Source organism: Diceros bicornis, chromosome 28 (genome assembly GCF_020826845.1).
Source record: "Diceros bicornis minor isolate mBicDic1 chromosome 28, mDicBic1.mat.cur, whole genome shotgun sequence".
NCBI lineage: Eukaryota > Metazoa > Chordata > Mammalia > Perissodactyla > Rhinocerotidae > Diceros > Diceros bicornis.
This window is the reverse complement of record NC_080767.1, coordinates 4059665-4073027: the sequence shown is the minus strand read 5'-3', so window position 1 is coordinate 4073027 and position 13363 is coordinate 4059665. Positions and strand designations below refer to the sequence as shown.

Here is a 13363-nt window from a genome sequence, read left to right as displayed (position 1 = left end):
CAACTGGCTGTCCTTACTGAGTGCCTATTCTGTGCGAGGACTGTGCACTAGTAGGGCTTGCATTCCAGTGGAGCAGTGGAGTGAAAACACAGCTTCGCAGGCAGGACATTCACATCATCAAAGTTGGCGGTAGTGAGAGACTGACTCGGGTTCCAGTCTGTCCTCACAGGTTCTGGCTTATCCCTGTTCCCCCACTTTCCATCTGTCTTCCCTTCCTGACTGCCTGCCCTGCAGACTGCAAGCTCCAGCATTAGAAGCAAAGACAATGACCTTTCACAGACTGTTTAAACAGCTCGTAAAAATGCATAATTGTAAGGGCAATTCTCTGTAACAAATCTCTTAATTGAAAAAAATACATGTGTGTATATGTATATGCATATCCTAATGGCCTGCTTCTCTGATTGAGCCTTTTTTTAATTGAGATATAATTGGCATATATAACATTGTGTAAGTTTAAGGTGTACAACTGTTGATTTGATATATTTACATATTGCAATGTGTTGATTTGATACATTTATATATTGCAATACAATTACCACCATAGTTAGCTAACACCTCTATCATGTCACAGAATTGTCATTTCTGTGATGTGGTGAGAACAATTTGATTGAGTCTTGACTGACATACTAGATGAAGGACATACAAGTATTCGTTGTATTATTCTTTCAACTTTCCTTTAGGCTTGAAATGTTTCAAAATAAAATTCTGGAGGAAGAAAAAATTCATACAAAGGATCTAACACCAATAGAAGAGCAGATCCCACTGGCTAACCAACATGAAAATATGCTCAAATTCACTAGGAGTCAGGGACATGTAATTTAAAGTAATAATGAGATACCACTTTACATCCATGGTGGAAAACTGGGGCTCAAAACCACTGGGGGAGCTCGGAGAGTCAGAGTGGATCACGTGTCCTCAGAGCCAGCGCCCCTAGAGGCGAGGTTGCTGGTGTGTTTATACCAGCTTCCGCCAGTCACTGGTTGAGAGCTGCTCTAGGACAGGCACTGATTCTCCCACCTTTGGCCTGCCATGTGTTGGGGCAGAGCCCCTGCCAAAGACAAGGTGTAGGCAAAGATGCTGGTGGTTGGAAGGCAGGCTGATGTGCACCAAGTGGTAAGGCCTGAGGGGACAGGGATGGCTGAGGCACAGAGTGCTCGTGCATTGCTCAGATCCACTCTCACTGTCTCTCATTAAGTTCATGCTGTCACTGCTTGTTCAAGGTCACAATTTCTTCAAAAAGGAGGAGGAGGAGGAATAAAAACTTACAACGGGAGCGTTAGTGGAACAAGCTACACTCCCCACTGCTGTGGTTGGTTCTAAGGCTGCATCTGAGAGTCTTCACTGTCCTCCTCCACCGTCCGTTCTAGACCCCTCTCACTCTCAAGCAGCACATGATGCTAGTCTAGCTGGGTTGCCTGGTGGATAACCCAGACCATCATTTCCAAGGCATCTGAGGGCAGAATACTGCACCCTTTTCAGGCTACAGTGGCCCGTTGGTGGTCAGTGCATCACTAGGCACGGAGCAACACGAGGCACGCGTGAATCCCCTGGCACGCAGATACGTTCCTCCTGCTCCCACTCTGTAGCAGCAACCCCATCTCCTCATGATAATCAGGTTCGATTACCCCTGCCAGGATAATCACTCCGTTCTAAGTGTGGGAGACAGCAGCCGGGCACCACTGCTACGTATGGAGGACTCTCCTCTGTGGACAGACACAGACTCTCTGTGCATCCTTTCACCTTCAGCTCTCACCGCCGACTAGTGGTCATCTCTGTATTTTCCCACTGAAATTCCTGAGAATGAAAATTTGATAAGCTCACATCATCCCTGATTTCCAGGCCAGGCCTTCCCACAGGCCACTGGCTGGTCTCTGGACTGGCCAGCCTTGAGTCAGTTGCCCACTTGGTTATCTCAGTCAGCTGAGGCCAGAGGAGGTGGGGGTCACGTAACACATTTTTGGGGGTCTAGGGCTGCCCCATCAGCAGGGGTTTGTCCCCCTTAACAGTGGCTGTGGGTGTGGCTGGTACAATGTTTGATGTGTTTAGTAAAGGAGTTGTAGTCCTATGGAGCAGCCTTTTGTCACAAGCCCTCCTAGTCACGCGATTAGTTCATAACGAGCTTACAGTCCACTGAGCGCAGTTTTCTAATTTGTAAAATAGGTGAGTTGGGCTCACTAAGATCCCTTGAGCCTCCAAAATGCCTGATAACCACCTTTCCGCTCAAATTTTTGTACATCAACTATTGTTAAGCCAGACTCCCTCCCTCCTAAGCTTATGTAATTTATTTTTTGAACCCCAAATTTGATTTGTCAATAAATGCTAGCGATTATTATTTATCTTTATTACCTTCCTTCTGTGGTTTGGAGCTGTCACTTTGCCCTGCTGCAACGTTAGATTCTTGAGTCTGCCTTTCGGTGTATTTGCTTTTCCTGACAGCTCTCTGCATCAGCTATACGAATGTGCTTTCTGTGTCACCATTCAAGACAGGACCAAGCAGAGGCCTGAGGTAGTCACGGGAGGCCCACCAGCACTCTTTGGCTTCAGTGATCAAAGAGCCACGAATCCCTTTAACAGTGCTATCGATGGCCCACCGTTCTCTCTCCTGACTCTGGAGCTATTTCAACAGACTTTAAAGATGCTTTTGTTAAAATCTACACCTACTATAATCTGCAGCCATCATACCCTTGATTGATGTCAGACATCATCTGACAATCCCATGTTTTACAGACAGGAAATCGTGACTTGCCCAAAGCCACACACCGTGGCAGGGCTGGCTTCTTTATCTATAATACCATGTTCTTTGCATCATGCTTCCTTCACAGTTCAGGAAACTTTTCTATTGCTGCTGTAACAAACTGCCACAAACTTAGTGGCTTAAAAAATACAAATTTCTTATCTTACGTGTCTGTTGGTCAGAAGTTTGACACAGGTCTCGCTGGACTAAAGTTGAGGTGTCGGCAGGGCTGGTTCCTTTCTGGAAGCTCTAGGGGAGAATCCGTTTCCTCGCCTTTTCTAGCTTCCAGAGGCTGCCTGCATTCCTTGGCTCATGGTTCCTTTCTCCACCTTTGAAGCCAGCAACTGGGTGAAGTCCATCTCATGCTGCATCTCTCTGCCCCTTCTTCCACTGTCGAATCTCTTTCTTCCCATGGCTCTGAGAGCTTCTCCCTTTCAAAGACTCACATGATTAGAGTGGCCTACAGGGATAGAACAGGATGATCTCCCCATCTAAAGGTCCTTAACTTAATCACATTTAAATTTTTTGTCAGGTAAAGTAACATATTTACAGGTTCTGGGGATTTGAGTGTGAACATTTGGGGAGGCCATTGCTTTGCCTACAACAGCCTGTCTGCAGATTAGGGCCTCCCAGAGCCAGTGCATTAGAATAATGAAGACAGATATAACCTGACTTGCGGAGTCTCTGGAGACTTCCTGGGCTTCTTGATGTTGGCTGGACTTCACCAAAGTTCACACAGATGAGCCCCTGTCCACAGGGCCCGTTCTTCCCAGCTGCCCTCAGAGCCAGGCTCCCTCCTCCTGTCCACCTTAACAACCACTCCCTCTAGTAAGCAGCAGTGAGGTCAGGGGAGGGCGAGGAATGGGCTTTGGGGTTTGTCCTCTAGGATCTCAGAGGGTATTATGGGCCTCGAAATGCCAAAATGTACGGCTCTGGCCCCTCAGTTCCTGAAAACCCTCCAGGTGTCCTGACATCCGGGCGGGTGAGGTGCAGCTCGGAGTTACAGGTGTCCTTTCTGATGTCCAGGTTTGAAAGGTAATGTGAATGTCTATATCACAAAGACCCCATGTGACACACACGGGGATAGAGAAGGATCCCACTCTCACACTGTATTCACAAGAGAAGGCCACAGAAGAGAATGCAGAATGTCACAAGGAGATACGTAATCATCACCAAAAGAGCTAGAGCAGAGACACGCAGCCGCCTGTGTAGGACGTCCACGGATCGTGGGTGTGCAGCTCAGCATGTCCCAGCTCCCTCCCCAGCCCATGGACTCTTTTTGAACGCATACTGGAAGCTTGGTTTTGGCACTTTACCTGGCATCCAGGCCATGTTCACTTGTGTGCTGGTTCTGAAAACTGGGACATTAGCTACAGTTTACAGAATTCTTACAAGTTTCCTGCAGTTGATTTACACACATGCTGCCCCCCCACCCCGTTCACCACAGATACAGGTACCCTGACTGCCCCCACCCACCCTGCCAGCAGCTGCTATACACGCTCCCACTCGTTCTCACGGGCCCCTGAGGCCCCCAGGGAGTCACCAACTCATACCACTGCCTGTTATCTGGGGGAGGCCCTGACAGGGTGCCTGGGGGAGGGGCCTGGGTAGTTGGAAACTTTAATCAAGCGGGGACGGTTAACAGCTGCAGGGATATCTTAGGAAGCAGTGAGCCTTAGAAAGGAAATATTTGTAGAATCCGTCCCCATGACCTTTTAAGACTTTTCTGAAAATGGCCCGTCATTCCTTGCCATGGATAAAAATAACATCTATCACAGGCATCTTTCAGTCCACAGAATCCTTCGTGCTTAACCCTCCACACAGGCCCTAACATAGACGCTCACCTCACACAGACACCCCAACAGACCACAAGGACCCAGGGATGCATGTGCATGCATGCACACTCACACACATGCACACACCTGCCTCTCCCTTTGGCTCCTTCCTCGGGGGACAAACATACTCTTCTGCCTCAGTGGGCACTTTCTCTGGAGTGGGATGGGTGGTGCTGTCTGGCAGAGCTCTAGACCACCCCACGGGCCCACCACAGTGCTCCTCCACACACCACTAACCATACACTATGAGCTGTTAGCGGTTAGCGTGCGGTGAGGACCTCTTTCCCCTTGCTTTCCCTCCCCACAGCTGCAGAGGGGAGTTTCTGAGGGGGCGGATGTCACCCATTGGGGGTGGGTTTTTTCCCACTTTCATATCTTGTCTTGTCCTAGCCTCTTCTCACCCCCAGAAGAAGGCCTTTTTGGGGTCACACCCTGGTAAAAGAACGTTAGGGAGCAACTCTGAACCACTGCTCAGCTGCCCCCTCCTCCCCACTGTGTCCCCCTCCTCCATCAGCCAGGCCCTCACCACCAATGAGCCCCTCAGCCCCTAGTCTTCCCCCATAAATGCTCCTTTTTCCTCGGGGCTGGGTGTAATGGGACAATGTTGGGACTTTTTAAAAGAAGAACCTTACTAGGGAAGTAAGAGAGGAATCACAACCAAACCAAGAAAATATCAAACCCTCAGCTGGTACAGAGTATGCTCAGCACCCTGCTGCTTTGTCTCTTTGCTCCCCTCTGAGAAGCTGCAGCCCTTCCTCATTCTCCTTTGCTCGCCTGCCCTCTGACTCCCCACAAGAGTTCATGAGCGGTCAGTACAGCAGGCTCTTCCACAAGCTGGGGTGGTCCCTCCTCCTCAGGACAGCCCAGGCCTATCCCAGAGCCCCTGGCTCCTGGACTCAGCTTGCTGGATCCAGCTCAGATACTGGGACACAGGGGACACTATGAGTCTGGCAGGGGGCAAGATGGGATGAGGAAGGGGCTGATTGGCCACAGGTGTGATCACTCTGGCAACAAGGGTGGAGGGGGCCAGGGCAAGGCTGTGAAGAGGGGATCTGGGGTGTTTACAGAGGAGAAACAGTTTGGTCCCAGACCCTCTGCATCCTCTAAAGGGCTACCACACTCCCAGGAAGGGCTTCAGACAGAGAACCTCCCTGTGTGTGGGATCTGCAGCAGCTCTGTGGGACTACAGCAGGAGAGGAGCTGAGTCCACTCTGAAAGCCCCCAAACCGATAGGGTGATGCGCCTCACCAATTTAGGGACCCCTCTATGGGAACCCATACCTGCTAGGAACCCCAGGATGATGAGGAACTAGGGCTCCACACTAGAATCTCCCCAATTTGATGAGAAGGGTGGGGCCCCACCCTGGAGCAATCATTGGGGAGATCCTCTAGGGTCAGTTGAGCACAAAAGAGCTCTGACTACGCATAGATACGCCTGTGGACGCTGCAGCCAGGAGAGAAGTGTGGGGCAGATCAGGGTAGATGAGCAGAAGGATGGGCATGAAGCCCAGCACCGCCCAAGTGGGTCTGGGATGCATGATGGGGAGCACAGGCAGGACACAGGGACAGGCCTGAGTAGTGGTCCTGTGACACCCCCACCCCTACCACATGCTCTGGACCTCAGTTTGCCCTCCCCTGCTCCTCTGACCAGGACTCAAGGATGCAATCCGCTTCACTAAACCCATCTGTCTGAGACTTGCTCACATCTTCCTCTTTTGTGACTGGAAGTCACAGGGCAGAGCACTAAGCTGGGTGGTCACAGAGTGAACCCAGAACCTACGAGTGTGAAGGGACAGAGGGGAGCGTGGCAAGGGAGGCTTTGGGCCATTGGGAGACTGGGGAGACAGGTGGGGGCAGAGAAGCTCAGGACCATGGCTGAGGCCATCACCTATGCAGACCTGCGGTTTGTGAAGGCTCCCCTGAAGAAGGGCATCGCCAGCCGAGTAGGACAGGGTAAGGGTGCATGAGCCCTCTCCTTGACTCTGCATCCCCAACCTCCTTCATAACCCATCCCCACTCTATAGACCCCATTCCGACTCCCACCTTGCTCCCTTTTCTCTCATCTCCAGATCCAGAGGCTGACGAGGACGGGGAACTCACCTATGAGAACGTACAGGTGCCCCCAGTTCCAGGGGGCTCGAGCTCGGCTCCTGCTGGACTAGGGGACAAAGCAGGTATGGAGAGCCCAGGTATGTGTTCGTCGGGGGCTGTGTCTTGAGCTGGGAGGCCACAGTCCGCATTCTTGGGAGGACAAGATCCTTGGGGAAAGGAGAGGGTTCTTAAGAAAGAAAAGCGTGAGCACTGGATAAAGGGAGCCAGGGGGAGAATGAAGCTCCCTGCGGCAGGGGAGATCCCAGGGGAAGATCAGGGCTCCGCTGTGGGATCGGGACAGCCCTGGGGGAGGGGAGTCCCAGCGGGGATGGGGAGTCTACGGAGAGGGAAGGCAGGGTTGGGGAGGGGGTCTGGGACCGGCAGATGAGGGCCCCTGAGGAAAGGATAAAGGGAGACCCGGGAGGGAGAAGAGGGGGTCCCCGGGGAAAGAGCAGGTAGACCCGGGAGGGACACGGGAGATCCCGGGAGTGCTGGGGGCCCCGGCGCAGCGGAGCCCGGGGTGGGGGAAGGGACATTTCCGGGCCTCCCTCATCCAGCTGGAGCCGCCGGTCCGCAGGGCTCCAGTCGCAGCCGCCGCCCGCCGCGCGGAGCTCCGTGACGTCGTCGGCGGCCAGGCGCCTCCTCCGCGCTGAGTGCGGCGCCCCCGCCCAGCGCACGCGCGCCCCCGGGCGGGTCCCGGCCGGCGCTGCGGGGTCCTCGGGGGCGGCTCTGGTCGGTGGTGAGCCGGGGAGGCCCCGGACCATTCCCCAACTCCTTCACTCGTCCTCGTATAGATCTTTCCGACGTGTCGCCCCAGACCCCCCCCCCCCGCCCCCCTTACGATGGTCCCATTCACATACCCACTCCCCTGTCTCGGTCTGAGACAGTTCCACTCCTACCGGGTAGTGCCCCTCACTCCTTACCGGTAACAATCGTCAACCTTTATTCTGGAACACCTTCTTCCGCTACCTGCGGAAACTCACTCCCGACACAAACAGCCATGCCTGCCCCAGGTCGTCGAGGGATGCTCTTTCCCATGAATCTCCCCACCCACCCATCCCCCAGTCTGTAAACTGGTTCCTGGGGCTCACCGGCCTCATCCCACTGTCTCCCTAAGGCCGTGCAGCCTTCAGGCAGTACCTCGTGCTCGGCGCGCTCCTCACCTGCTTGCTGCTGGGGGTGGCCTCCATCTGCCTGGGAGTGCGCTGTGAGTATGGCTGACCCCCACTTCCCACTTACCCCTAACGACTTTCTCCTCTGCTCTCCCCAACGGCTGCTCTTCCTCAGCAAGGCCCAGGGGCACTACCACCACATCCTTAGCTTTCCATCTGGTTTCCAGCCAGGTCTGTTTTAGAAGGCCATCTTCCTAAATTGTCCTTACCTAATCCAGTACCTCCTTAAGCTGTAGGTGGTCAGATCCTATATTTCAGCCTGTTATGCAGAAAGTTGCAGGAAGCAGAAAAAGGACTGGCACTGAAGTCTCCCGGCACCAGGGTGCGGCTGAAGAAGACACCCTCCAAATCTCTCTTTATGGCCAAACAGATCTGCAGGTGTCTCAGCAGCTCCAGCAGATGAACAGGGTTCTGGAAGCCACTAACAGCAGCCTGAGACAGCAGCTCACCCAAAAGATGACCCAGTTGGGGCAGAGGGAAGCAGCTCTGCAGGGGTCCCGTAGGGAGCTGGCCCAGACTCAGGAAGCACTGCAAGTGGAACAGAAAGTTGGCCTGGCTACCAAAGAGCAGTTGCAGGCCTGCCAGTCCGACAGGGAGAAGACAAAAGAGGACTTGCAAAGGGAGGAGGAGGAGAGGAGGAACCTGGAACAGAGGCTGAGCAGCATGCAGGACACACTGAGGCCCTTCTTCACATGCCCCTCATCAGGTATCTGCTCTGGGAGAGGAGAAATGGGAGGGTCTGCTGTGAGGGATGGATTGAAGTGAGGAGACACTTGGGGCAGCGGTCTGTCTGTCTATCAGGGAGCCACTGACTTGTTCAGGAAAGGAGTAGTGAACCAGAGTGGTGGCTGACATGAGCTGTGCAGCCTTGACCAACAGGGAGAAGGATCTAGCTGCATACTGGAGTTAGGGGGACTCGCCCAGCTTTAAGGCGGATCCTGAGGTGGAGAGGAGGGTAGCAGCCAGCAATGCAAATCATACTGTCCAAAGCAGCAAACTCAGGTCTCATCTGGCTTGACATCAGTGTCAAGGATCTGGAAACTCCCTGAATTTGGATGTGAAATTGGTTGTTTGCCCATATTTCTAAAGAAAGTGTCTATAGCTTTAATTAATTCTCACTACATCTGAGATTCCCCAAAAGATAGAGAACTACTGATTGACAAGGTGCAGTCTGGTGGTAGGGCAAGGCAGCTGAAGCTCTTGAGTGTGGGTGGCACTCACAGTGAGGTGGGTGGGGGTTTCGCGGGGTAGGGAATTGGGGTGGAGTGTTCATCCATTTTAAGAGCAGGAGTCAAGCCGGTATGTGGGGATGAGGGAGGGGACACATAAAAGGGGAGAGGCTGTGCCAAAGCAGGCTGAGGTTCGAGGCAGGGTGCCAGGCCCAAGGGGACTGGTGTGTTCATGAACTGGTTATCTATGTTTGAGGTTAGGCTCTGTCTAGCTCAGGGGCCATCTGGATACTCCCCCAAGGCTTAGACAGCGAGATCATGTGCGGACACCCCCAGCCCTCATTTCTTTAACCTTCCTATTCTCTATGACCCTCAGTTCCTTGCCAGTGCTGCTACATGTCCCCTCAGCTGCACCCTAGACCTCAGTATCCCAAACTGCTCTTCTGCTGAAAGGCAGGTTTCAGACCTCCACTCTGACCACAACTGCCCACCCCTCCACGCTTCTCCACACTTCTGCTTCAACCACACTGAGGCCTCCCGCCCGCTGACTCCCTTTTCCTCCCTTTCCACTAGCTGTCCGTCCTCACTTTTCTCTATGCCCATCTTGGATTTTGGGGCCCATCACTTCAACCACTCACTCCTTGTTCCATTGTCCTTCTGTGTACCTGACTGCAGTATGTCAACTCTGGGTGAACTTGACTGCCCACCTTGCCCATGCCTGCACCCAAGTATGAGAAATTATGCAATCATTCTGCTTGGTGCCACTGAACCTCTAGTCTCAACCTCAGCTGGGGCCTCAGTGCTGCCTGGCAACTCTGCAGCAGGGGTCAGCTTGTTCTCCTTAATAACTCCTTACCCACTGCCTTCCCTCTCACTATCAGCAGATGCCCTGCTCCATCACAGAATTCCCTCCATTTTCCACCACCAAGTCTATATATCCATTTGTGTTTTTGCCCAGCCCCATCTCTTACAAGAATAGCTTCAACAGCTTGCTGAATGTTTTTCCTAAACACTTCCCCACCAAATCCACTCTTCATATTGCAGCCAAGGTAATCCTTTAAAAACAAAAACCTGATCACATCCTCTCAGTTAAGATCATGTCATTCCAGTTACTTAATTACAACAAAAGTTGTGGAATACATACTGTATGTCCCGCACTATGCCAGGCTCTTGGGATATATATAGCCAGTGAACAAAATTCCTCTATGTGAACTCTACATTGACTTTCTTTTGCTTGTAATATAAAAATAAAAAATCCTTAACATGGCTTCCAAGGCCCCTGCCTACCTTTCAGCATGCCGCTTATCCCCTCGCCCTCTGCCATTTGGCTACACCGACTTCTTTTTACTCCTTTAAGTTGCCGTGGGACAGTAACTCAAGGGGTAGCTAGATGGGGACATGAGAAAATGTAGACAGAAGAGAGAGAGCTCGTGGAGAAGAAGTGATTTTTGAGTGATGGAGGTAGAGTCAAGCAATAGAGAGAGGTAGGGTAGGATCAGGAGCACAGACTGGGGTGTGGGATAAAAAAGAGGGATGTTGATTCCTATGGATATTCAGGAAAAGAAGAACAGAGAAGAGACAAATTTTGAGGTCAGGGGAGGGAAATGGAGCAAGTTCCCATCAAGTGTCTGACAGTTTCAGCAAAACAGGTACCAAGGTTGTCCACTGTGGAAGAGCGGAGAGGGAGGGAGGCAGCTGCAGCCCGAGGAGTGTGGGAGAGTTTTGAATATGCAGTGGGGAATGCTTTTGAGAGCTAATCAGATGAATGGGAGGCCTACTGAACACTTTTGGGGGCACCAAGGTGAGGATAGCCAAAATGGAGGGGGGTGGACTGCAGTCGTTCAGAAATTGGGGATAGTACCACCAGCTCTATTACAATAAACCTCCCAGGTTGTTAAGGAGTAAAGTTGCTGAATGTGAAAGGCTTTTACTAAGTGTACACAGGTATGGTATTTTCAGGGGAGGTAAAAGAAAGCAAGATTGCCAAGATCAAGGACTAGAAGTCAGTGAAGGTGCTGAGATTAGACCCAGGGGAACACCATTAGCAACCAGATTGCTGACAGGTCACTTTCACCCCAGGTGTTGAGATCTCCCGCCTGGGTCTGGCTGTGCTGTCACACTCTTTCTGATTTTTAGACACCTGCTGTCCCATGGGATGGGTATTGAACGAGAGGAGTTGCTTTTACGTCTCAGTTACTCAGAGAAGTTGGGAGGAGAGCCGAAAACACTGTAAATCTCTGTCCTCTGACCTGGCCACATTCAGTGATGTGTCTCATCCTTATTTCGTAAGCATACTCTTGTTCACAGACTGTAGTGGGTACTGTTAGGTAAAGGGACATATGTCATCAAGTCAGGAATGGCAGTGCACACACGGCTTGCATGCTGTGGCCTGCATTCCTTTTCCATGCAGCTTCTCAACCCAGTGCTCCAGGCGGCCCCTACTAGCTGATTAGAGCTGGCATGAGAGTTGAAACTTCTGAACCATCTTTTCTTTAATCTGTTTCTCAGCTTTCTGGTCAGCTTTCTGGGCTGCTTAACAGGTTCTTTGACTCTCATGGGCTCTCAGGCCTAGCGGTCCCATACCTAGTTGGCTGGATTGTAGGGACTGGTTCCTTGTGACCAGAACAGCCCACAGAATGACTGCCCTTCAAAGGCTCGTGGAAATTCTTACCCAGCTGGGGGTGAACTGAAGGGTGAGCCCGCATCTGGACGGTGGCACTTGAAGGATGCAGGGGTAGGTCACCCATGAGCTGATGCCATGCACCGAAGTTGGACACAGTCCTCTTGTCAAAGCGCATAGGCCTCCCTAGAGTGTTCATTTTCTTCCATCAGCCGAGGTCCCCTCCTCCCCGCACCCCCGCCCCCATTCCCATGTTTCTCATCACTCTCCCCAAACCTCTGGACTCTCTGAATCTCCCCTCAGGGTTATCCCAGCAGCTTAAACAAGCTGTTGGCACAAGTTGGTCAGCTTGATTCATATTGGATTGGCCTCAGCTTTAACAAGTACTGGCAGTGGATTGATGGCACAAGAATCTCTGGGTAAGTTTGTTAAGACTTTTGGGCATTTCCAACTCCATAATCCCTTCATAAAGACATAGTAATGAGATTTCCCTGCAGGTCCTGCTCCCAAAACTCTTTCACAATAAATATTGTAATTGCCGATTTGTCCATTTCCTCCATTTGATTAATAACTCTTTATGGCAGTCCTATTCTGTATTCTATCCCCAGCACCTAGCAGTCCTTGGCACATGCCTTTTTTTTTAATTACTAGGTTGGGACCTATGTCATCTTTCTCTCGGAGGGAGAAGCTGAGGGTTTAGCTAGGGCTTCACAGCTGATGGAGAACCCTGGAGTTCTAATTTCCTGTCCCTTGACAAGGCTGCCCACACTGAGGTGGTACTTTCTCAGTCGGGGCCCCTTGGGGCACTACAGCTGCCCCAGGGAAGTAATTAAGGGAGTAGGGGGGTTACTTTGAGGATCAGCCCCAGGGACGCTGAAATAAGGTAGTCACCTCCTATGTTCCCTAACTGGAGTTTCCATCTTTAAGACCTTGGGAGGCTTTTCCCTCCCTTGGTCCTAAAGCCTCTTTGGGTTGGAGTCCAGACTTCCGCTGTGAACCACGCCCTAGCGTCGCCTTAGGCAGGCAGGGTCAGGTGCTATACAGGGCAAGGGACAGAAGAGAGGATAGGATAGGAGGAAGCAAAGCTTATCCCAGTTCTACTGCACCACTGTTTCAGGTTTGATTATAGGTATTATACTGAAAGCCCCAAATGTGCCAAGCTACAAAGTAGTTGGCCAAAGTTGCAGCAGGAGAAGTGTTCATCCTCTCTTCCCTGCATCTGTGAGATGGAAGCTTTCAGGTATCCAGATGGGGACCACTCTTTGCACTGAGCTGGGTAAGTGTGAGTGGTGGGACTGAGGCCTGGGAGTCTGGGGGAAGGAGGGACTCAGAGCAGGGGTCCAGGGGTCAGGGGGAAAACTTGTTCCTGGGAGTGACAATCATGTCCACAGCCTCCGCGGGCTTGGTCTGCTGTAAGGGGGGGTTGGGCGGGGAAGACATGGAACTGAGGGAGGCCGGAGATGTGGCTGTCCAGGGAGCTGGGCAGATGGGGTGAGCTGGATGAGAGTTCTTAGTGACAGTCGACTGTGGAGCTCACCGATGCTTTACTCTCCAGATACTCATGCCAACAAGAGCCTGTGCCCCTCATCCTAACCTGCAGCCTGCAGGTCCTGAGATCATCTCCCTCCAGTGCTCCCTCACTCTGCCTGGCCAGTGCCCGGCCATGGGCTGATCCATGCCCAACACTTCTAGACAGCCTGCCGCCTGCTTGAAATCCTGTCCCACAAACTGAACTGCTCCTGG

At 52.1% G+C, this 13363-nt stretch overlaps 1 protein-coding gene across 1 annotated transcript; it reads left to right on the top strand.

Annotated features, from left to right (window-relative positions):
* Positions 1 to 6428: 6428 nt before the first annotated feature.
* On the top strand, positions 6429 to 12915 carry CD72 (CD72 molecule). The gene is made up of 9 exons (XM_058523463.1): positions 6429 to 6521; positions 6638 to 6742; positions 7237 to 7312; positions 7566 to 7672; positions 7777 to 7866; positions 8202 to 8537; positions 11137 to 11285; positions 11924 to 12039; positions 12738 to 12915. Exons 1-9 carry the CDS (start codon positions 6440 to 6442, stop codon positions 12889 to 12891), a joined length of 1215 nt encoding a protein of 404 aa, XP_058379446.1. The 5' UTR covers positions 6429 to 6439; the 3' UTR covers positions 12892 to 12915.
* Positions 12916 to 13363: the final 448 nt, after the last annotated feature.

What these genes read in the sequence shown, in the direction of transcription:
- CD72 (XM_058523463.1), top strand. Translation starts at nt 6,440, where the DNA reads ATGGCTGAGGCCATCACCTATGCAGACCTGCGGTTTGTGAAGGCTCCC. An exon ending in AACAGCCATGCCTGCCCCAG is followed by an intron (nt 7,673 to 7,776) that starts GTCGTCGAGGGA and finishes TGTCTCCCTAAG; the next exon opens with GCCGTGCAGCCTTCAGGCAG. An exon ending in GATGGCACAAGAATCTCTGG is followed by an intron (nt 12,040 to 12,737) that starts GTAAGTTTGTTA and finishes CCACTGTTTCAG; the next exon opens with GTTTGATTATAGGTATTATA.